This window comes from Trichomycterus rosablanca, chromosome 18 (genome assembly GCF_030014385.1).
Source record: "Trichomycterus rosablanca isolate fTriRos1 chromosome 18, fTriRos1.hap1, whole genome shotgun sequence".
In the NCBI taxonomy this organism is placed as follows: domain Eukaryota; kingdom Metazoa; phylum Chordata; class Actinopteri; order Siluriformes; family Trichomycteridae; genus Trichomycterus; species Trichomycterus rosablanca.
In genome coordinates, this window is record NC_086005.1 from 8241137 (window position 1) to 8263929 (window position 22793).

Genomic DNA, 22793 nt, shown 5'->3' on the forward strand with positions numbered 1-22793 from the left:
CACAACATTGCACATCTTTTGCAGCAACAATTTCAGTCTTCCACATCACTGTGGGTGAATTCTGGAAATAAATGTAGCCATATTAATTATTACAAGCGTGACCTTACATTAAAGGTCCTGTCTTGCTATCTTAATGCTGTTTGAGTCAAGACTTTGACTGAGCCACTTAAAACCTTTATTTAGTATTTTTCAGTCTATTAATAGGTGCACTTCCTCTTGTGTCACAGTGTTGTCTTGTTGCTTAACCATGCATTAAGCTTCATATCACATACTAATGACCAGACATGATTCTCTCAGAGTGTTTATTCATAGATTTGTCAATTACAGCAACTCACCCTGGACCTAAAGTAGCAAAGTATTCCCACATTATCACACTCCCATGAGAATTACTTGACTTTTGGTTTAAAGGTCTTATTAAGGACTGCTCTGATGACTTTATACCAGATGAAACAGGACCCATGTCTTATTTAGGTGTGAAGTCTTTATCAAATCAAAATAGCTGCTTAGTTTAATGATATGCTAATGGTCTTTGTGAGTTTGTAGTCTGGTAGTTTAGGTACAGATCATTTCCTGTTATGCATCACAGTGATCTGCTCTCTTTCTTACCACTGCTAACTGCTCTTGTAGAAAGAGTCTGTGCTTGTTTTTGAGATCTGTTATCACTTTTTATTATCACTATTGGCACATTAATGCTTAGATTTTCTGTACGGCTCAGGTCACAACATACAGTTAAAAAAACAAGTACTTCTTCTGACTGAGCATTTTCAGCCTAGTCTGAGTAGAATGTAAACATCTGATGATTTGGTAGGGCTGTAAAGGGTTTTTATTTCCAAGAGTTGTTGTCGATCCAGAACCACTTAGAAACCATAGTGGCAAGGAATACTGCCTGAACGGATGCCAGTCCATTAATTCACTCACACCTTTGGTCAGTTAGTCTCCTTAATGGAAGGTGAGAGCAAACTAGAGTACCAAGAGAAAACCCATTAAAGCACTGAGAGAAACATGTGCCAAACTTAGACAGTGACTAAGGTCTCAAAAATACACTTTGTGGCATCCTTAGTATCCTCAGCATCTGTGTCAGTATTTTAACTGATTTACTTCAATTTATAATTGCTTAAATCATAACAAATGGTCGCAACGGGATATTCCGCTAGCACACCAGCGCCAAGATTCTGAACTCCTCGGTTTGAAACTCAGTGTTGCCACTGGTTGGCTGGGTGCCATTTAGCAGGCATAATTGTCAGTGCCTGCAGCAGACACCGTTCTGCTAGGGCGGGATGACCGGACTATGTGGGTGGGGTCTTTAAACGCTGTGTAAGCAGATAGAGAGGTGCCTGTGCAGAGTGCAGAGGTGAAAAAGGGTTCCGCTAAGAGCTGCAAGCTGGTTGGAGGAGGCGTGAGCAGCAATATACCCACCTAGACTGCAATCAGGGGTCCCCCAGCAGCAGAAGACAAATTGACTACACTAAATTGGGAGAAAATGGGAGAAAATGCATAAATAAAATAGAAAAAAATCATGACATATGTAAATTCTGTAGTTGCAGCATGGAAATAATTTCAGTTATGAAGTTAAGAAGTTGCATTATTACAGAAAAACCTAAACCTAAAAGTAGTTTTGGCAGCTGCAAGCCACCTAGAATGTCTATACCCTAGTATGTCACTGATACCATTATGAATAGCCAACACAACTTCACACATTTTGGTGCATTCTGCTGGACTGTGTATAAACATTCCAACTGGATTTATTAGATTAAGCCAAGTGGGGAGGGGGCACAACACAACTGATGTTTAAAAATGTTTACTAAGTATTTCTACTTAGGTCTCCAAATTCCCCAATGTATTTTTGTATATTTAGTTCCCAAACATTGGTAGATCATTTGCACTGGATTTAACATGTGTACGTTCAGTATGCATATAGGTGAGCTTTTCAAGAGAATGTCTGAAGCTATTTAAAGGTAAGACTTGCAACAGGATGTGGTTGCTGAGTTGGCCCTGGCATCTATTGCATTGATTTTGCAAGAACAGTTTTCAGTGTAAGATGAGCTCACAGCAACCAAATATGTGTGGGTGTTTTTTTTTTTGGTTTTTTTTTGGAATTCTGATTAAATATTAAACATTCCGAACATCACATCTGGTGAATAAATCCAGTTCTTCAAGCAGCGTCTACTAAAAATAGAGCCACTGGAGATGCAATGGGTTTATCTTACAATACACAGTGCTGTCTATGGGTTTGTGTTCATCCAGTTTGTCTGTTCTAGTCTGTAGTATTAAATACAGAAAAACAAAATTATTTGTACACCCCTTCCTAAAGTGGTTTGACCTATTGTGGCCACACTTATTGCAAAACAGGTGCATAAAATCACACATAAATGACTTTCTTCAGTTACTAACTAACTGCATTGACACATGAACTTTGTTTGGCAGGGGCTTGATGTATTGAATTAGGTGGAGTGTATGTTGGAAGATTGTAGATTGTGTTTTTACCACAGTTTTATTAACTAGATGCTAGAATACAAACTGCCTGAATACGAATGTTCTCAATTAATGTGTTTCATGCTGTAGATTGTTTAAATGAAGTAAAATTTCAATCTAACAGCATGCGATACCATTTCTCTTGCCTATGTGGAGCCCTTATTTTAATCCCACCCATCACCATGGTCTTGTTACCTATCACCCTGGCTTCACTAATAGACTTGTATCTGAATGGATGTGAATCCCCAAAACCATGGCTCACAAGATTACACCCAATAGGGCCAGGGTAGCTCAGTGGTTAAGGTGCTTGTCTAGAATCCGAAGGTTGCTGGTTCAAGCTCCCCCTTTGCTCAAATTGTATTCCATAGTAATTGTAAGTGGCTTTAGATAAAAGCATATGCTAAATGTCAAAAAATGTTAATGATTGAAAGTCCCTTGTATGTAATGATAAATGTGACTACTAATGGAGTTAGATGCTCAAAAGTCACATATTGATGTTTAGGTGTTTACATACTTTTGGCCATGTTGAGTATCTTACCAGAAATATTGTGTATTTTGATCTTATTTGTCATTTTGGAACATGATAAACTAGATGAAAGTCTGTTTGTGTGTATTTCACACCTGATTTACGTCCTCTGGGGAAATTAATATGGTGGAAAATTACAGTCTAACATCCTCTTTTCTTATTTCGGCAGTGAGAGTGAGCTGAGTACCTTGAGACTAATAGTCAATGGCAGTGAGAACCTGTCAGCGTATTTACAGGCCACACATAAAGGATGGAAGGTCAATGCTACCCTAGTTGCTCTGATAAGGTAAGTAGGAGAGATCTTGCTTGTTCTGAGAGCTTCCATTAAAGTGTTATCTGGGTTTAAACCAAGTCCTGCTGAAACCAAGTTCATGTATCTTATTTTCTAATAATTTCTTTTTGATAGTCTCTGTTTGAGTAAGTGCAATTTCCTTGTACTCTGGTGCCCCAACTGTGCCCCAATTATGCTTGCACGACACGAGTCACTCTTCCAGCGGCAAGGTAGTGATTGCCTATCTGACATTTTCATCCTAGTTGTGTCTGTGAAAGTGCCTGACCAGACCGATGGCAAAACACAGTAAGGCACAAACTTTTCGTCCTGTGCTGTATATAACAGAATGCCTTTGATTGTCATTTACACATACACAAACGAACAGTACAATGAAATTCATTTTTTACCTATCCCAGCTTGTTTTGGCCATTGCACAGCACCGCTGGAGCAATGTCTGCTTTCACCCTGTTCTTCAGTAGTCAGGACCCCCACAGGACCACAACAGAGCAGGTATTATTTAGGTGGTGGATCATTCTCAGCACTGCAGTGACACTGACATGGTGGTGGTGTGTTAGTGTGTGTTGTGCTGGTATTAGTGGATAAGACACAGCAATGCAGATGGAGTTTTTAAACACCTCACTGTCACTGCTGGACTAAGAATAGTCCACCAACCAAAAACATTCAGCCAACAGCGCCCTGTGGGCAGCGTCCTGTGACCACTGATGAAGGTCTAGAAGATGACCAACTCAAACAGCAGCAATAGATGAGCGATCGTCTCTGACTTTACATCTACAAGGTGGACCAACTAGGTAGGAGTGTCTAATAGAGTGGACAGTGAGTGGACACGGTGTTTAAAAACTCCTGCAGCGCTACTGTGTCTGATTCACTCATACCAGCACAACACACACCAACACGCCACCACCATGTCAGTGTCACTGCAGTACTGAGAATGATCCACCACCTAAATAATACCTGCTCTGTGGTGGTCCTGTGGGGGTCCTGACCATTGAACAACAGGGTGAAAGCAGGCTAAAAAGGTATGTAGAGACATAGATGGCCTACAGTCAGTAATTGTAGAACTACAAAGTGCTTCTATATGGTAAGTGGAGCTGATAAAATGGACAGTAAGTGTAGAAACAAGGAGGTGGTTTTAATGTTATGGCTGATCAGTGTATATTAATAGGCTGTAATTGTACAACAAATACAGAGGAATTTGTACTCCATAAAATGACTGACAGTAAATGAACACATTTACAGATGTACAGATGTGATGCAGAATGGTCTATTTGACTAACAAACTATGTTGTAGGTTTGTGGTGAAGGGGTCCTTTTATCTTGCTAAAAATAGAAAAGGACAGTTTACCCACAAAAGGAGCAGTTAAACCATCCCTGCTCAGACAAAGAGCACATCTACATTTGGACATAAGTCTGGGTTCCTCTAATACTGAGTTATTTTTGTGTGGAACCTTGTTTGTGCCGTTTAGCCTGGTCATATACTTACAGCATACTCATCTGCTGTGTACGTGTTTTATTTGAACCCAGAATATGTCCCACTTCCTGCTTTCATGTTTGTTGTCGTGCTTCTTTATTATTCACATCATCAAAAGAGGAACTTGTTGTAGACAGTGTTAATGTAACTGAGAAGCATCACTTTTAAATGTCAGCGCTGTGTGAGTGGTTTCGTTTAAAAAAAACCTCTGGGATTTTGCTCTTTAGTTTTGCTACAGGCATCTATAGCAGGGAAGAACATTCCCCTGGAGGTGCAGTCCTGCAGAAATGGGAGTGCTGTTTCTGTGGAATTAAACCGATGTTTGGTGACTAAATAACATTGTAAAAGTGTAAAAGCTTCCACTGCATACAAGAGATCCTTTTTATATAATTGAGATCCTTCTATTGCAACACCATTTTCTTGCAGCATTTTTATTGATAGGTGAGTGAGTTCAAGCAGAGGGCGTTTATTAAAATCGATGGCCACAGTGGGTTTCTGACAAATATTAATATAGTTAGTGTGAACACAATAAAGTGTTGATGGATCGTTTGCACTGGTGCATCGTCATATATGCAATTGACCCCCTGTGGTCCATTTTGGTTTAAACCATTGATGGAGCGCACCCTAATGTAATCACTGTGTCAGGACACATCAGACCTTAATAAAATGATTAAAATGATTTAATTAACTTTACATTTAGCATCTAATAGTAAAGAAGTGTACTGTATAATAATCGAACCTGCACCACACTGCTCTGTATTATTTAAATAGAAGATTGACCATTTCAGATTGTTCATGCTTAAAATAACCCAAAGGTTGCCAGATTGATGCATCCATAATCGCTTTGCTGCACTGTTTACAGAAGACTCAGAATGAGACTTAAAAGCACTATGATCCTAAAGATATTGCACCTAATTACAATGCATGTGCATCAAAAGCAATCTGCACAAAATGGATATAGCATTTCTTTTTGGACGCTTCATCACAGCAGGATGTCAAAATGTCAGGTACACTAAACTACTTTGTCCACAGAGCATATTAGTTTAGATCTGTGGCATTTAGCAGACGCTTTTTATCCAAAGTGACTTACAGTTATGACAATTTAGGATTAAGGGCCTTGCTCAGGGGCCTGAAAGTGGCAACCTGGCAGTGGTAGGGCCTGAACCAGAAATCTTCTGATTACTAGTCCAATACTGTTTCTTTTGCATGTGGTCACATTTTAACACAGTTTTAACACAAACAAACTATTTATATTTACAAGAGTCATGTTTAGGAGGGTTTTGTTTTGCAATCATGATAATGTAAAGCTTGAGGAATAACTCTCAACAGCTTTTTTTATTTAAAACTGTAATCAGGGGCACTAGGGCGGTGCTTTAATGTGCTAGCCTACCACCACAAGTACCTGAGTCTGATTCTCAGGTACCTGTGATTCTCTGGTCTGGTGCTCAGCTTACACAATTTGACTTATCTAAAGAAGGTAAGGCTGAATAGGGAGTCACATTCTGGCTGCTACAATACTAGCCCATAGATCTCTTTGCCTAGTGTCGGTGTAGTGCAAATTGAAATGACTAAATTGGGAGGGAAAAAACAATAGAAATAATAGTTTAAAGGATCAGGTTGCTGCATGTAAACGTAATATCAGTTCCTGAGTGTTGAGAGGAAAATAAGCATGTTGTGATCATTAAGCATCTACCATGTGCTGTTTACGAATGTTAAACTTTGTGGACCTCACATGGGTGTCATGAACACTTCCTCCCTGGTTGTTTGTATCATCCAATGCATATAAGAAAAATATGAACCAGACCCACTGCAAGCCTGATCAGAATGCATCAGTTAGTGAAATGAAATGAATAATTAATTGACTTATCATCAGCTATGTAGTGATGGGTTTGCCTCTACAAGCATTGCCTGTACTTACAGTCGGCTTTAGAGTTGGGACATGTCCCTTGGGTTTTTTTTTGTCTCTGGTTTAACATATTGCAGTTTCCATTCACCCACTAAAAACATCTCTGGACTTACTTAGACCCTGATCAGAATAAAAGGGATTTCTGAATATGAATAAATTAATAATCCTTTTTAATAATTTACATTAGTACTTGTGGTAGGCCTATATCAACAAATGAGGCCTGATTTTGTTTGAGTCAATCATTTTAATATAAATTTAGATCAAGTGGCTTGTGTCACAGCTGTTAGGGTTGGTCCTGCACCACAACATGGGTCCTGGGAATCTACACCGATCAGCTATAACATTAAAACCACCCCCTTGTTTCTACACTCACTGTCCAGTTTATCAGCTCCACTTACCATATAGAATCACTTTGTAGTTCTACAATTACTGACTGTAGTCCATCTGTATCTTTTTAGCCTGCTTTCACCCTGTTCTTTAATGGTCAGGACCCCCACAGAGCAGGTATTATTTAGGTGGTGGATCATTCTCAGCACTGCAGTGACACTGACATGGTGGTGGTGTGTTAGTGTGTGTTGTGCTGGTATGAGTGAATCAGACACAGCAGCGCTGCTGGAGTTTTTAAATACCGTGTCCACTCACTGTCCACTCTATTAGACACTCCTACCTAGTTGGTCCACCTTGTAGATGTAAAGTCAGAGACGATCGCTCATCTATTGCTGCTGTTTGAGTTGGTCATCTTCTAGACCTTCATCAGTGGTCACTGGATGCTGCCCACAGGGCGCTGTTGGCTGGATATTTTTGGTTGGTGGACTATTCTCAATCCAGCAGTGACAGTGAGGTGTTTAAAAACTCCATCAGCGCTGCTGTGTCTGATCCACTCATACCAGCACAACACACCCTAACACACCACCACCATGTCAGTGTCACTGCTGAGAATGATCCACCACCTAAATAATACCTACTCTGTGTTGGTCCTGTGTATCGCCTTTTACAGACTATCCAGGGTGTATTACTGCCTTGCACCCAGTGTTTCTGGAATGAAGAATGAATAAACCATATGTTTGTGTTTGATTAAAGGAAGGACATCCTCCGCTTTCTAGATGCCGAGAGGGATGTGTCTGTGATCAAGAGCAGTTTTAAACCTGGAGATACCATCCACTACATACTGGACAGACGCAGAACGCTAAACATCTCTCACACTCTGCACAGTCTGCTTCCCGATGTGTCTCCTCTTAAGAACAAGAGGTTCAAGAACTGCGCTGTGGTGGGCAACTCGGGCGTGCTCCTCCAGAGCGGATGTGGAAAGGAAATAGACAGCCATAATTTCGTTATACGGTAAGGTCCTTTATTCACTTAGCTGTTTCTCAGGTCTCTCCTGATGACTAAAGCAACAGGGGGGGAAGCAGTGAGTGGTAAAAACCCATTTGAAATCGGATCACTTTAGCATCCTGGCAACCTACCTCTGCTGAATCGTTCATTTATGGCAGCTTTATGGTACATAATCACATTAATCCCATTTCATCCAGTCCCGGGAAAAGTGCCACACAGCAGAGATTTGTACTCCAACCGCTTTCAAATTCTATTTGAGTGCTTTCCTTTTAAAATGTAATAAAAGGCTCTTACAATAAACTGTTAACTGTGCACTCCAGTAAATGGCTCTTAATTGGGGTTGTTGGACTAATTGCTGAGTTTTAATTGAATCATTCAGGAGCACAAAAATGTTTTGCCTTTTTTATAATTGATGTATTAACAGCATTAAGCCCCCTTTACTCTTTCAAACCAGCTTACCCTGCACGTCAGCTTTACACAGCAATGTACTGGTGTAACGTGGCAACTGCTGAGGTAGTTCGGCAGCTGACCAGGTTAAGAGTCGTGTCCTCCTGTGTTGCCATTTTTGGCTGGCAGAGGGGGCACGAAGACGCATGTGATTGATGTGTCAGTTTCTCTTGATTGACCACCTAGCCTTGGAACTCGCCCTGGTGTTGTGGCATTTCGGGGCTCGCTGTAGAACTGCCCTGGGAGATCAGATTACCCCAGAGGCGGTGTGTTGTCCCTTTTCTGGAATGGAATCCATCTATAAATCCATGTTATGCATGGGGAGCGCCAGTTGGTGGGGTAGGGGATCCACTTATGCATGACCAAACTGGTAGTTTCTGAAGTTTCCCTATCCTGGCTTTTTCCAAAAGGCTGGTTTGTCGCAAATGGCCAGAGCAGCCTGTCATCTAGTTCTCAGTTCTGCACTATCCTGTTTCATCCTCTTTCTCAGCTGCAGGCTGTGGATGTTTCTGTGTCTTTTGTGTGTTACTTTGTTTCTTATAATTTGGATTCTTGTATTTGTGTCTATCCCCTGTTTGTTAGTGGCTTTTTAGCCAGAGTATTATTCCACCTTGAATAAACCGTGTAGGCTGCCTAAATGCCTTCTATTTTACCTCTAACATTATTTTTTTCCTTGTGATTCTGGCACAGCTGTAACCTTGCTCCTCTGGCTGAGTTTGTTGAGGATGTGGGTTTGAGGTCAGACTTCACCACCATGAACCCCTCAGTGATCCAGCGTGTATACAAAGGCCTGCTGAATGAGACGTTACGGGAACGGTTCGTACAGCGTTTAAGACTGCTGAATGACAGCGTTCTGTGGATACCAGCCTTCATGGTGAAGGGAGGAGAGAGGCATGTCGAGGGTGTCAATGAACTCATTCTGAAGAGAAAGCTACCTGTACACATGGCTTACCCATCACTCCGCCTGGTGCATGCTGTCAGAGGGTGAGTCACTGTTGGGTAAAGAGTAAATAAGATTCCATCATTTGATATCCACACACCATGGAGGTAATGGGTGTTAGCACTGTTAATATCCATTACTGACTCAGTGGACATGGATATATGGATATTAGTGGATGAGGGCGTTAGCATCTCCACTGTACACTGTAACCACCACTGTGCTAACAACCTTGCCGATCGTCTAACACAGCGCTTTCCAACCCTTTTTTGCACCATGGACCGGTTTCATATAAGATAAAATTTCACGGACCGATGGGGACGGCAGGATTTAAAATAGAGGAACTATAGAATGGGAAATCGGTGGAAACCCTGAGCTTTTTTTTCGCTGCAACGAGACGCTGCTCCCACCTAGTGGTGATTAGAGACACTAACACCCTAAGAGTATTGGAAATTTAATTGCTCGTAGCGATTTCTAATTATTTATTCTTTCTGTGCGGCCCAGTAATAAATGACCCACGGACCGGTAGTTGGGGACCACTGGTCTAACAGGCAGGGCAAAAGTGCAAACAATCGGTGATCATTTTATTAGAGCATATGCAGAAATCATATTTATGGTCCATAGCTTGCGGACATAAAAGCAAAACAAGGTAGACGTGGGGATGGTAATGCTAGGCTGAAGACCGGAGAGGATGTTGCATTCTCTTTAGTTAGGCACATACCTCGTTAGCACATGTCGCAGGTTAATAATTAAAGGTGTTTTAAAAATCCCAACAACACTGCTGCACCTAATACTAGTATAACACACACTACCATATCATTCCTGTGTGTGTGTCATTGCAGTGGTGAGAACATCTGGTCTGTTAGGGGCAGATAGGGGTCAGTTTCCACAAAAAAATAAGATAGGGGGCTGTGGGAGTGTTCAGTGTATACTGTATATACAGTACTTCACCTTAATTAAATTGCTAACACATTCTCATTACGTATTAGATTGTCAAATGATACCTAACAAAACACTAGTCAGTATCACTAATCAAAGCAGTGATATTTAAAGTAGGTACATTGTTTAAAAACCTTAAAAGTGAGTGCCAAACAACACCGTGTGAAGCCAGTTTTTACAGTGTTGGCAACAGGGATCCAGTGCTTCTGATTTGTGATCGTCTCCTGAAATCAAAACTACCCTGCAGGCACCTACCTGTGGTGTTTGTTTGCACAGACGGCACCCAGTGGGCATGCTAAAACAACTCAGTTATTACACAAGAGCTTTAATCAAAGTGCTATTAATCTAGACATTATGACTGTACTGCTCTGTTACTTTAAATTTGACTTTCTTTCAAAATTAAACAGTTGTTGAAAAAAAGTTGTCCATTTAAACCGCATGCTCATTCATGATTTGAATCTTTTAGTATGACGCCTGAGTTGATAAATTACAGTAAGTTACACACATATGCATGACACAGATATTATTAACTGATTTAAATGACCCAGAATTAAATGACCTTTAAATATTCCTAATCACCAGTTAGACTGTCTTCAGTAGGTGTCTGTTGTTGTTTTTTTATGAGCACCTCAAACAGCAATCAGTCGATTGCTTGGGATAAATAATAAGAGCTTCAAATCTCCTTTAAGGGATCGCCTTCCCATGTTCAGTCTCCCTATCTGAAAGTGTTTTACCCCTTAGAGGTCTATATTTAGCATGAAAGCAGGCTTGTCTGATGGTGTCATTAAAAAGGATAAAGGGTTCCTGGCTGCCATGGTAACTCACAAATACGTCTGATGTCCTTCTTAAAACTACAGGCCAAAATGATCACATTTTAAAGACCAAACAAGTCCAATCTTTCCAAATATAGAGTTTGTTATTTCCAGCATGGTGGTAAAAGGTACAGAGTGTTTAAATTTAATGGAATTAAAAAGCTATTTTTATCTTAAAATGACCACTGGTTGGTATTGTATTTAATCATACATATTTGTTTAATTTTGTGACAAATCATTTGACATAATGAGTTATGACATGCATGGTGCATACTTGTAATTTTGAATTTGCATGCGTAGTAGATGACAGCTTGGTCTAGCCCTGACATAAATCCAGCAGACCATTACATCATTAAGACTTGCAAATTATAGCCTCATTTTACCATTACAGCCCAACCTAAATTACAGCTTGTAATATCTGGGTTGATTAGATAGGTATAGGTATGCTAGAGAATAGCAGCTACTCAGCTGTTTTGGGCAGCACAGTGACTAAGTGGATAGCATTGTCGCCTCACAGCAAGAGGGTCCTGGGTTCGATTCCCAGGTTGGGCGGTCCGGGTCCTTTCTGTGTGGAGTTTGCATGTTCTTCCCGTGTCCGTGTGGGTTTCCTCCGGGTGCTCCGGTTTCCTCCCACAGTCCAAAAACATGCAGGTGAGCTGAAATGGAGATACAAAATTGTCCATGACTGTGTGTGGTGGATTTTTATGTATATAATAATTTGTGTATATATATGTGTGTAGTAATTTTTGTGATGTGTACGGGGTAATTTAGGAACTAACGAATGGTTTACAACTGAAGTTTACGACTGGAAGATAACACCAGGAACAGGATTCACTCATGGGGGGTTCTGGAATTTACAACTGGGCTCGTCTTTAAAGTTTTACATCTGTTTCACCCTGGGAGGTCTTTTGATTCTTTTGAACAATGCATGGGGAATTAGCCAATGGGATACGAACTGTATGCATTTCATGTTGAAAGTATAAAAGACACAAGTGTTAACATTTAGGGGAAGGTCTGGTCAGATTTGTTCTGAAGCCTTCCTGCTGGCGTTTAAATTTTTAAGAATAAAGGGTATTCTTAATTCCAAAGGCAAACTGGTCTGGTCTGGTTATTATCGCGGAAAAGCATTTTTTGCCACTACATGTGTTTGATATAACCTTGTGAACTGATGAACCTTGTGTGATGAGTAACTACCGTTTCTGTCATGAATGTAACCAAAGTGTAAAACATGACGTTAAAATCCTAATAAACACACAAACTCAGCTGTTTTTGGATGGGGTAATTACATTCTTCATCACATCAATAACATAGATTTATTTTGGATCAGGGAGTAGTACAACCTAATCATTTGCAATGTGCTCAAATTTTATGTGAACATCTGTCTCTGCTAAAAGGTAAAACTAGTTTGTGGTTTAGTTATTAAAATTAAATCAATCAACACAAGGCTATGTTCCAATTGTCTGTCATTTATAAATACCCCACCAAGGATGGGGTAAATTTGACTGGTTGCTTCCCTAAAAAGAACTTATTTTTTCTTTAAACGATCTTATTTATGAAACATGTTCATTTACATTACATTTATTTACATTTACATGTTCAGTTACACTTGTTTCTATTTGTATTTCAGGTATTGGCTCACAAACAAGGTTAATATAAAGCGTCCCAGCACTGGATTGCTAATGTACACCATGGCCACACGCTTTTGTGATGAAATTCATCTGTATGGATTTTGGCCATTCCCAAAAGATGCCAGTGGAAATCCTGTGAAATATCACTACTATGACACTCTCAGATACAGATACTTCTCCAACGCAGCACCTCATCGGATGCCACTTGAATTCAAGACATTAAAATTGTTACACAGTAAAGGAGCCCTAAAGCTGACAACATCTAAATGTGGACTGGCCTGACCAGCTCCACTTGTTAGTCAGTAATACCACTTTGTGCCACATTTAATTAAAAAGACACTTGGCGGTAGAGAGCACTTGAACCCTATAAAGCTTCAGGAGCAGAGTGTACCTCCAGATGGATATTTCAGAGGCACCATCTGTTGATTATGTGCTGGGTATCGAAAAAGGTTCAAAGTGCTGTCTGTCCATAATTACATTCCTGTTGGACTGTTTAAGAGGTAAAGAGTTACAGCTACCTTGCAATAGTTGCAGTGAGGAGGTACACTTAATGATGTAATAGGGGTGTAATGATATGCATATTAATATCTTTTTTTAAATACAGCAGTTGGGATATGATGCATTCTATGAATGGAATATGGTTGGTTTCGTCCTAATGTGTGAAAAAAAATCTTGATTGTTAGACATAAATTGATTTAAAATATAAATACACAAATACTGTATATTACATTTGGAAATTTGATATGGATTGGATTGTTAGGATTTTGGAACTGTCAGGGTACTGTTTGGGACACAGGTATAATATGAAAACTCTTTACATACAGTGACCAGTGGTGATAGTCAAACCCAGGTACTCAGTTAATGTCTTGTTGTGTTATACTCACTGTCAGCTGTGCCACCGTACTAGCCCTAGTTGCTAGTACTTTTGTTAGCTTGTTTGGCTTGGTAATTTCCAAAGACTGGAAATAGTCAGATGGTCCAAATCACACATACAGTTCCCCATCAATGACCTAAGCTTGTCTTGTATTAAATACATGACTTGTGACATGGTGTATCGTCATGCTGGGAGTTGGGTAATGTGTGACCGTAAAGGGAAGCACAGGATCAAAAACAATACTCAGATACAATGTGGTATTCAGTCAATGCTCGATAAGTGGTCCCAGTGTGTGCCAAGAAAACATTTTCCTCTTCATTGCACCACTACCACCACCACAAAAATGAAAATGCCAGTAGATCAGTGGTCTATGACATAATAAAACCATCTGGAAACAACAACCATGTCACGGTCAAAGCCACTCAGATTTCATTGATTTTCTATGCTTATGTTTGATGTGAGGAATAAGTTCTTGACTTGTGTTTGTGTGTTTTCATGTACTGCGCTGTATGTCATAAAATGTCATGATTGGACAATTACAATAATGAGCTAGTTTACATGTGTTTATAATAAGGTGGCCATGATTGTATATATACAATAGAAACTTGAAAATTGTGGTGCAAAATGTGTCATTACACCCCTACATGAAACCTTATTAGCTGATTTACAGCTGATTTCTGTATGGTTCTTCTCAGTGAGTTCAATACAAATTAGTAGCATTGTTAGATATAAGGGTTCCAAAAATGTTTTATTGATCCCAAAGATGCTTTTGTTATTCAGAGATTGTAATGTCCTTCAGTGCTGTACTTTGTAGGATTTAGAGGCCTTTGTACAACTTATTTTTCTATGAATGTACGTCTTACAGAGCTTACATTTCACATTTGCAAAAAATACTCTGTTTTAAATGTAAGATGTCAGTACTTTTTTAAGCCATTTTGTAAGCCTGAATAATGTAACACCCTGTATATGTGAATGTATAAAATAATAGCACTGGTTTAAATATGATCAGGTTTGTAATGCGGACATGGCATGTCTGGTCATTATTTTGCTGGAATGTGCAGTGTGTTCATTGTATTCTGTCTGGCCAAAAGTAAGTGGACCCAATCATGAGCCGGTTCATGTTTTTAGAAACCATAGACGTTATTACAAAGCCCCTCTCCCCTGTATCAATTATAACAGTCTGTATTTATTTAGAAAGGGATTTTGTGCCAAGAGACACAATCATGCTGAAACTGGACAGAGCATTCCCCAAAGGTTCAAAGCTTATTCATTTTTACTACCGCTTTATCCTGGCCAGGATTACAGTCCCTCATAGGATGGGTCTCGGCCAAGCCCCCGCCCTCGATCCCTCTACCCCAGATCAAATTAGCTCTTATTTCAGATTTGAACCTCCACAAATGTTCAACTTTGTCATTTTTGACCTGCGAATTTGTGTTGTCAGCCTGTAGTTTAACAAATGATTTTATTTATTATTATTATTAAACTTCATCCACTTAAAGTTCACAGTGGCTACAGACAGATGCTACATAGCCCTATTTAAAAGAATATGATTAATTGAGGCAAACTTGCCTGTAGACATGTTCCAAAATATTAGCACTGTGCAGGCAAGAGATTTCATACAGTACTTCTCAACCTGATTATAAATAATTCTATTAAAAGAAGCAACACAGTTTGTAGCTGAGTCACTGCAAACTATTCTACATGGGTGTTGAGTTCACTATAAGGTTGCCAACCATCTTATCGAAATTTTTTTCATTGAATGATGTAAGGAATGGCTACAGATGACAAAACAATTTGGTATAGTATTTCAATTACAGCATGAGGCAGCTCATTACAGTATATGTAAGAAAACTGCTGCAATTACCAGAAGAGGTCTTTCTGTTGATATTTCTTGTTGTTGCTTATTTAATGACAAGTAGCACAAGAGAATCTCTGGAAATTTGGTCTCATCAAGCTAGAAACTCTAAATACCTTGTAGCAACCAAATTGGACATGCAAAATCTCAAAGTTCAAGACTTTGTGTACACAAAGACCTGATGTAGATCTTAATTAATTCTGGAAAATCATGTTGCATTTGCAAAACAAATTCTCAACACGACAGCTAAATGCTAAATCATGGCTAAATTGCTAACAGCACCTAAATTTAATAATTTCAAATCTGATGTTTTCGAGTTGTCAAACAGTGCATTTTTTTCTATATTGCCTGTTTATTTATTAGAACCACATGACACATTGTATTGTGTAGCAATAGCATATATTTTCCATTCTGGCTTATTGTAGTCAATGTCGCTGGTGCACATATTTGCACAGTAGATCTGAGCCTTTGGTGCTTTTTTTTCTCCCTTATTCTATAATATGTTGCTACCTATAGCAGTGTAAATATGTAAGAATGTAAAGACCTTGTTTGCAGCAGATTGTGATATTTAATAACGGTTAAGTATTGTGCTGTTTTAATTTACTGTATCACTTTAGTTTCCCTGAAGTAAATGACAGTGCAGGCTGAATTTCCTGACTGACATGCAGTTCCACTGCTTTACCATTTGATGCACCCCCCCCCCCCCCCCCCGATCCTTTAAATACCAAGTAAATAATACAAATAGATTCTGTTGCTTTTTATTGATCACAGACAATTAAATGTATTATTAATGTATCAAAGTCACTGAGATATTGCTAATTAACTATAAACATGGCACTCTAATGTGTTTACATATTGTGGTACAAGCTTATTCAGATCAGACACCATGTGAGGACCAACTGTGTTGGCTATTTAGTTCTTCAGTGCAGTTAAGTAGTCTGTTACACACATTATGTGTGTTAATAAAAATCATATTTTACTTAAAATTAAAAGTGATTACACATATGGCAGTGAATCTACACTATATGACCAAAAGTATTTGGTCACCTAACCATGAGCTTGTTTGACATCTCATTGACCTCTATAAAATCTTTTCAGCTATAATAACAGCCACTCTTTTGTGAAGGCTTCTCACAAGACTTTGAAGTATGTATGTAGGAATTTGTGCACATGTCAAAAGAGCATTTATATGGCTGATGTTGGTCAAGAAAGCCTTAATTGATGTTCCAGTTCATTCCAAAGCTTTTCAGTAGGGCTGAGGTCAGGGGTTCTGTACAGTCCACTGGAGTGAACTTCTGTTAGACCTGATAGACCTTGCTTTGTGCACAGGGGCACAGTAATGCTGGAACAGTGTAGAGATGCCTTCTCTATACTGTTGCTGCAAAGCTGGAGGAAAATAATTTCCTTTATATAAAAGATTTATTACACATTTTGTGACTGAAACACTTGAATTCAAAAATAAGAATGATTGCCCCAATACTTTTGTCCATATAGTAGGACATGTCGTCACAGGCGATGTTACACCCATATAAGGGACAACTATTTACTAAACTTTCCTGTTCTTTGTCTTTGTGCTGTCTGTGCTGTGCTGCAAAAAATACCCTAATAATTGAATACCCTGATAATCTTTCCTGAGGTTAATTTTTAACCTAATTACTCCCCTTTGTCAGCTGGGCTGGCCAACTTTGGTCAACAGTCATTCATGTCTTGCAGACTGCACAAGATTTAGGAATGTATAGTTATAATTAGTCACAAGTTCAGAATTGTGGGCTGGGCATTTCTGTTTTACTGGCAAACATGTCTGAAGTTACTATTGAAAAAAATTCTTATATCTTATGTTTGCAGAACTACTTGATAACATATAACTTAAAGTGACAAGCAATGCAACAAAGCACAACACAATAATAAATACAGTTTATTCTAAGATTATTCATGCTTATTAACTAGCCAGTGTTTAAAACCAAAAGGAAGCTTGTTAATTTAGCAGTCTGCTCATAAAATTCTGCAACTATCAACTATCAACTGTTATGTTGCATTTCCTATGATTCAATCTAAAACCTGTCATTATTTATGACAAAAAACTGATGTCTTTGTTTCAGGGTTTAATTTCTATGTTTTTCCTGTGTTTTATTTACACGGTAATTTTTGTGCTTTTAAATAAATAGCCCAAGTTGTATGTAATAGAATATTTAAAATTTTTATACTTGTTTTGCTAAGACTTCAGCTTTTACATTCAATTCATGTTTTTGGAAAGAAATTTCTATGTTTTTAGGAATTTTGAACAAAATAAAAAATGTACCCATGTCAGCTGATTTGTGCCTTTTCGGTTAAACTCTTCAGATAATCCAACTTTTTCTTGGAATCAGACTAGATTTTAGAACAATTGGCTGTCAAGGATAGCCATGACCCAGAGCAAGTCATCGATTCCCATCCAGTTTGTACACTAAGCAGAGTGACGCAGCGGAAGCGTGCTGGGCCCATAACCCAGAGGTGGATGGATCGAAACCATTCTCTGCTAGGTTCTCTTTAAGTCTGCAATGATTGCGAACAGAAACCAACTCTGAAGCGAAACTTGTTTGACCATCTCCAAAAAATAAAAAAAACAATTTTTGTCTTGATAAGTGTAGATATGCCCGACTGTAGGGAGACTGTAAGCAGAGTGGTGTAAGCAGAGCCCCAGTGGCCTAATGGATAAGGCACTGGCCTTCTAAGCCAGGGATTGTGGGTTTGAGTCCCATCTGGGGTATTCAGTTAGATTTGAGAGTCTGCAGATGCTTCCTGACTGCAGAGTGTAAGATATCAAAGCCTCATTTTGTGAATTGGTTTTTGATTATCTGTAATTAGTGCACCAAGAAAGGAGTGGAAAAGCAACTCTTCAGATAATCCAACTTTTTCTTGGAATCAGACTAGATTTTAGAACAATTGGCTGTCAAGGATAGCCATGACCCAGAGCAAGTCATCGATTCCCATTCAGTTTGTACACTAAGCAGAGTGGCGCAGCGGAAGCGTGCTGGGCCCATAACCCAGAGGTCAATGGATCGAAACCATCCTCTGCTAGGTTCTCTTTAAGTCTACACTGATTGCGAACAGAAACCAACTCTGCAGCAAAACTTGTTTGACCATCTACAAAAAATTTAAATTTTTTTATTTTTCTTGATAAGTGTAGATATGCCCGACTGTAGGCAGACTGTAAGCAGAGTGGTGTAAGCAGGGCCCCAGTGGCCTAATGGATAAGGCACTGGCCTCCTAAGCCAGGGATTGTAAGTTTGAGTCCCATCTGGGGTGCTAAGTCAGATGAGAGAGTCTGCAGATGCTTCCTGACTGCAGAGTGTAAGAAAACAAAGCCTCATTTTGTGAATTGGTTTTTGTTTATCTGTAATTAGTGCACCAAGAAAGGGGTGGAAAAGCAACTCTTCAGATAATCCAACTTTTTCTTGGAATCAGACTAGATTTTAGAACAGTTGACTGTGAAGAATAGCCATGACTCAGAGCAAGTCATCGATTCCCATCCAAATAGTATACTAAGCAGAGTGGCACAGCCGAAGCGTGCTGGGCCCATAACCCAGTGGTCGATGGATCGAAACCATCCTCTGCTAGGTTCTCTTTAAGTCTGCACTGATTGCGAACAGAAACCAACTCTGAAGCGAAACTTGTTTGACCATCTCCAAAAAATTAAAAAAAAAAATTTTGTCTTGATAAGTGTAGATATGCCCGACTGTAGGGAGACTGTAAGCACAGTGGTGTAAGCAGAGCCCCAGTGGCCTAATGGATAAGGCGCTGGCCTTCTCAGCCAGGGATTGTGGGTTTGAGTCCCATCTGGGGTATTCAGTTAGATTTGAGAGTCTGAAGATGCTTCCTGACTGCAGAGTGTAAGATATCAAAGCCTCATTTTGTGAATTGGTTTTTGATTATCTGTCAAAGGTTGTTTGACCATCTACAAAAAATCCAAAAAAATTTGGATTGGAAAGACAAAAAATTTTTTTTTGTCTTAATAAGTGTAGATATGCCCGACTGCTGACTCTTCAGATAATCCAACATTTTCTTGGAAGCAGACTATATTTTAGAACAATTGGCTGTCAAGGATAGCCATGACCCAGAGCAAGTCATCGATTCCCATCCAGTTTGTACACTAAGCTACACTAGCTACACTAACAAAGGTTATCTGTAATTAGTGCACCAAGAAAGTGGTGGAAAAGCAACTCTTCAGATAATCCAACGTTTTCTTGGAAGCAGACTATATTTTAGAACAATTGGCTGTCAAGGATAGCCATGACCCAGAGCAAGTCATCGATTCACATCCAGTTTGTGCACTAAGCAGAGTGGCGCAGCGGAAGCGTGCTGGGCCCATAACCCAGAGGTCGATGGATCGAAACCATCCTCTGCTAGGTTCTCTTTAAGTCTACACTGATTGCGAACAGAAACCAACTCTGCAGCAAAACTTGTTTGACCAGCTACAAAAAATGTAAATGTTTTTATTTTTCTTGATAAGTTTCTTGATAAGACCCAGAGCAAGTCATCGATTCCCATCCAGTGGCCTAATGGATAAGGCTCTGGCCTCTTAAGCCAGGGATTGTGGGTTCGAGTCCCATCTGGGGTGCTCAGTCAGATGAGAGAGTCTGCAGATGCTTCCTGACTGCTGACTCTTCAGATAATCCAACATTTTCTTGGAAGCAGACTATATTTTAGAACAATTGGCTGTCAAGGATAGCCATGACCCAGAGCAAGTCATCGATTCCCATCCAGTTTGTACACTAAGCTACACTAGCTACACTAACAAAGGTTATCTGTAATTAGTGCACCAAGAAAGTGGTGGAAAAGCAACTCTTCAGATAATCCAACGTTTTCTTGGAAGCAGACTATATTTTAGAACAATTGGCTGTCAAGGATAGCCATGACCCAGAGCAAGTCATCGATTCCCATCCAGTTTGTACACTAAGCTACACTAGCTACACTAACAAAGGTTATCTGTAATTAGTGCACCAAGAAAGTGGTGGAAAAGCAACTCTTCAGATAATCCAACTTTTTCTTGGAATCAGACTAGATTTTAGAACAATTGGCTGTCAAGGATAGCCATGACCCAGAGCAAGTCATCGATTCCCATCCAGTTTGTACACTAAGCAGAGTGGCGCAGCGGAAGCGTGCTGGGCCCATAACCCCAGCCCCAGTGGCCTAATGGATAAGGCACAGGCCTCCTAAGCCAGAGATTGTGAGTTCGAGTCCCCTCTGGGGTGCTCAGTCAGATGAGAGAGTCTGCAGATGCTTCCTGACTGCAGAGTGTAAGAAATCAAAGCTTCATTTTGTGAATTGGTCTTTGGTTATCTGTAATTAGTGCACCAAGAAAGGGGTGGAAAAACAACTCTTCAGATAATCCAACGTTTTCTTGGAAGCAGACTAGATTTTAGAACAATTGGCTGTCAAGGATAGCCATGACCCAGAGCAAGTCATCGATTCCCATCCAGTGGCCTAATGGATAAGGCTCTGGCCTCTTAAGCCAGGGATTGTGGGTTCGAGTCCCATCTGGGGTGCTCAGTCAGATGAGAGAGTCTGCAGATGCTTCCTGACTGCAGAGTGTAAGAAATCAAAGCTTCATTTTGTGAATTGGTTTTGGGTTATCTGTAATTAGTGCACCAAGAAAGGGGTGGAAAAGCAACTCTTCAGATAATCCAACTTTTTCTTGGAATCAGACTAGATTTTAGAACAATTGGCTGTCAAGGATAGCCATGACCCAGAGAAAGTCATCGATTCCCATCGAATTTGTACACGAAGCAGAGTGGCGCAGCGGAAGCGTGCTGGGCCCATAACCCAGAGGTCGATGGATCGAAACCATCCTCTGCTAGGTTCTCTTTAAGTCAACACTGATTGCGAACAGAAACCAACTCTGAAGCGAAACTTGTTTGGCCAGCTACAAAAAATGTAAAGTTTTTTATTTTTCTTGATAAGTGAAGATATGCCCGACTGTAGGCAGACTGTAAGCGGAGTGGTGTAAGCAGGGCCCCAGTGGCCTAAGCAGAGCCCCAGTGGCCTAAGCAGAGCCCCAGTGGCCTAATGGATAAGGCACTGGCCTCCTAAGCCAGGGATTGTGGGTTCGAGTCCCCTCTGAGGTGCTCAGTCAGATGAGAGAGTCTGCAGATGCTTCCTGACTGCAGAGTGTAAGAAATCAAAGCCTCAATTTGTGAATTGGTTTTGGGTTATCTGTAATTAGTGCACCAAGAAAGGGGTGGAAAAGCAACTCTTCAGATAATCCAACTTTTTCTTGGAATCAGACTAGATTTTAGAACAATTGGCTGTCAAGGATTGCCATGACCCAGAGCAAGTCATCGATTCCCATCCAGTTTGTACACTAAGCAGAGTGGCGCAGCGGAAGCGTGCTGGGCCCATAACCCAGAGGTCGATGGATCGAAACCATCCTCTGCTAGGTTCTCTTTAAGTCTACACTGATTGCGAACAGAAACCAACTCTGAAGCGAAACTTGTTTGACCATCTACAAAAAATTAAAAAAAAAAATTTATCTTGATGAGTGTAGATATGCCCGACTGTAGGCAGACTGTAAGCAGAGTTGTGTAAGCAGAGCCCCAGTGGCCTAATGGATAAGGCACAGGCCTCCTAAGCCAGGGATTGTGAGTTCGAGTCCCCTCTGGGGTGCTCAGTCAGATGAGAGAGTCTGCAGATGCTTCCTGACTGCAGAGTGTAAGAAATCAAAGCTTCATTTTGTGAATTGGTCTTTGGTTATCTGTAATTAGTGCACCAAGAAAGGGGTGGAAAAGCAACTCTTCAGATAATCCAACGTTTTCTTGGAAGCAGACTAGATTTTAGAACAATTGGCTGTCAAGGATAGCCATGACCCAGAGCAAGTCATCGATTCCCATCCAGTTTGTGCACTAAGCAGAGTGGCGCAGCGGAAGCGTGCTGGGCCCATAACCCAGAGGTCGATGGATCGAAACCATCCTCTGCTAGGTTCTCTTTAAGTCTGCAATGATTGCGAACAGAAACCAACTCTGAAGCGAAACTTGTTTGACCATCTCCAAAAAATTAAAAAAAACAATTTTTGTCTTGATAAGTGTAGATATGCCCGACTGTAGGGAGACTGTAAGCAGAGTGGTGTAAGCAGAGCCCCAGTGGCCTAATGGGTAAGGCGCTGGCCTTCTAAGCCAGGGATTGTGGGTTTGAGTCCCATCTGGGGTATTCAGTTAGATTTGAGAGTCTGCAGATGCTTGCTGACTGCAGAGTGTAAGATATCAAAGCCTCATTTTGTGAATTGGTTTTTGATTATCTGTCAAAGGTTGTTTGACCATCTACAAAAAATCC

General features: G+C 40.1%; 1 protein-coding gene and 4 non-coding genes across 5 annotated transcripts in view; all 5 read left to right on the forward strand.

Annotated features, from left to right (window-relative positions):
• The window catches only part of st8sia4 (ST8 alpha-N-acetyl-neuraminide alpha-2,8-sialyltransferase 4), a 53613-nt gene extending 40572 nt beyond the window's left edge, over positions 1-13041 (forward strand). The window contains exons 3-6 of the mRNA XM_063014718.1: positions 3168-3284; positions 7745-8002; positions 9134-9427; positions 12759-13041. Coding sequence (XP_062870788.1) covers positions 3168-3284; positions 7745-8002; positions 9134-9427; positions 12759-13041 — 952 coding nt within the window. The remainder of the gene's footprint in view (positions 1-3167; positions 3285-7744; positions 8003-9133; positions 9428-12758) is intronic.
• A 5120-nt stretch (positions 13042-18161) lies between these two features.
• trnar-ucu (transfer RNA arginine (anticodon UCU)) lies at positions 18162-18234 on the forward strand. The gene has a single exon. It is a non-coding gene; the product is annotated as a tRNA-Arg (tRNA).
• Positions 18235-19239: 1005 nt separating this feature from the next.
• trnar-ucu (transfer RNA arginine (anticodon UCU)) lies at positions 19240-19312 on the forward strand. The gene has a single exon. It is a non-coding gene; the product is annotated as a tRNA-Arg (tRNA).
• Positions 19313-21519: 2207 nt separating this feature from the next.
• trnar-ccu (transfer RNA arginine (anticodon CCU)) lies at positions 21520-21592 on the forward strand. The gene has a single exon. It is a non-coding gene; the product is annotated as a tRNA-Arg (tRNA).
• Positions 21593-22597: 1005 nt separating this feature from the next.
• trnar-ucu (transfer RNA arginine (anticodon UCU)) lies at positions 22598-22670 on the forward strand. The gene has a single exon. It is a non-coding gene; the product is annotated as a tRNA-Arg (tRNA).
• The last annotated feature ends 123 nt before the right edge of the window (positions 22671-22793 follow it).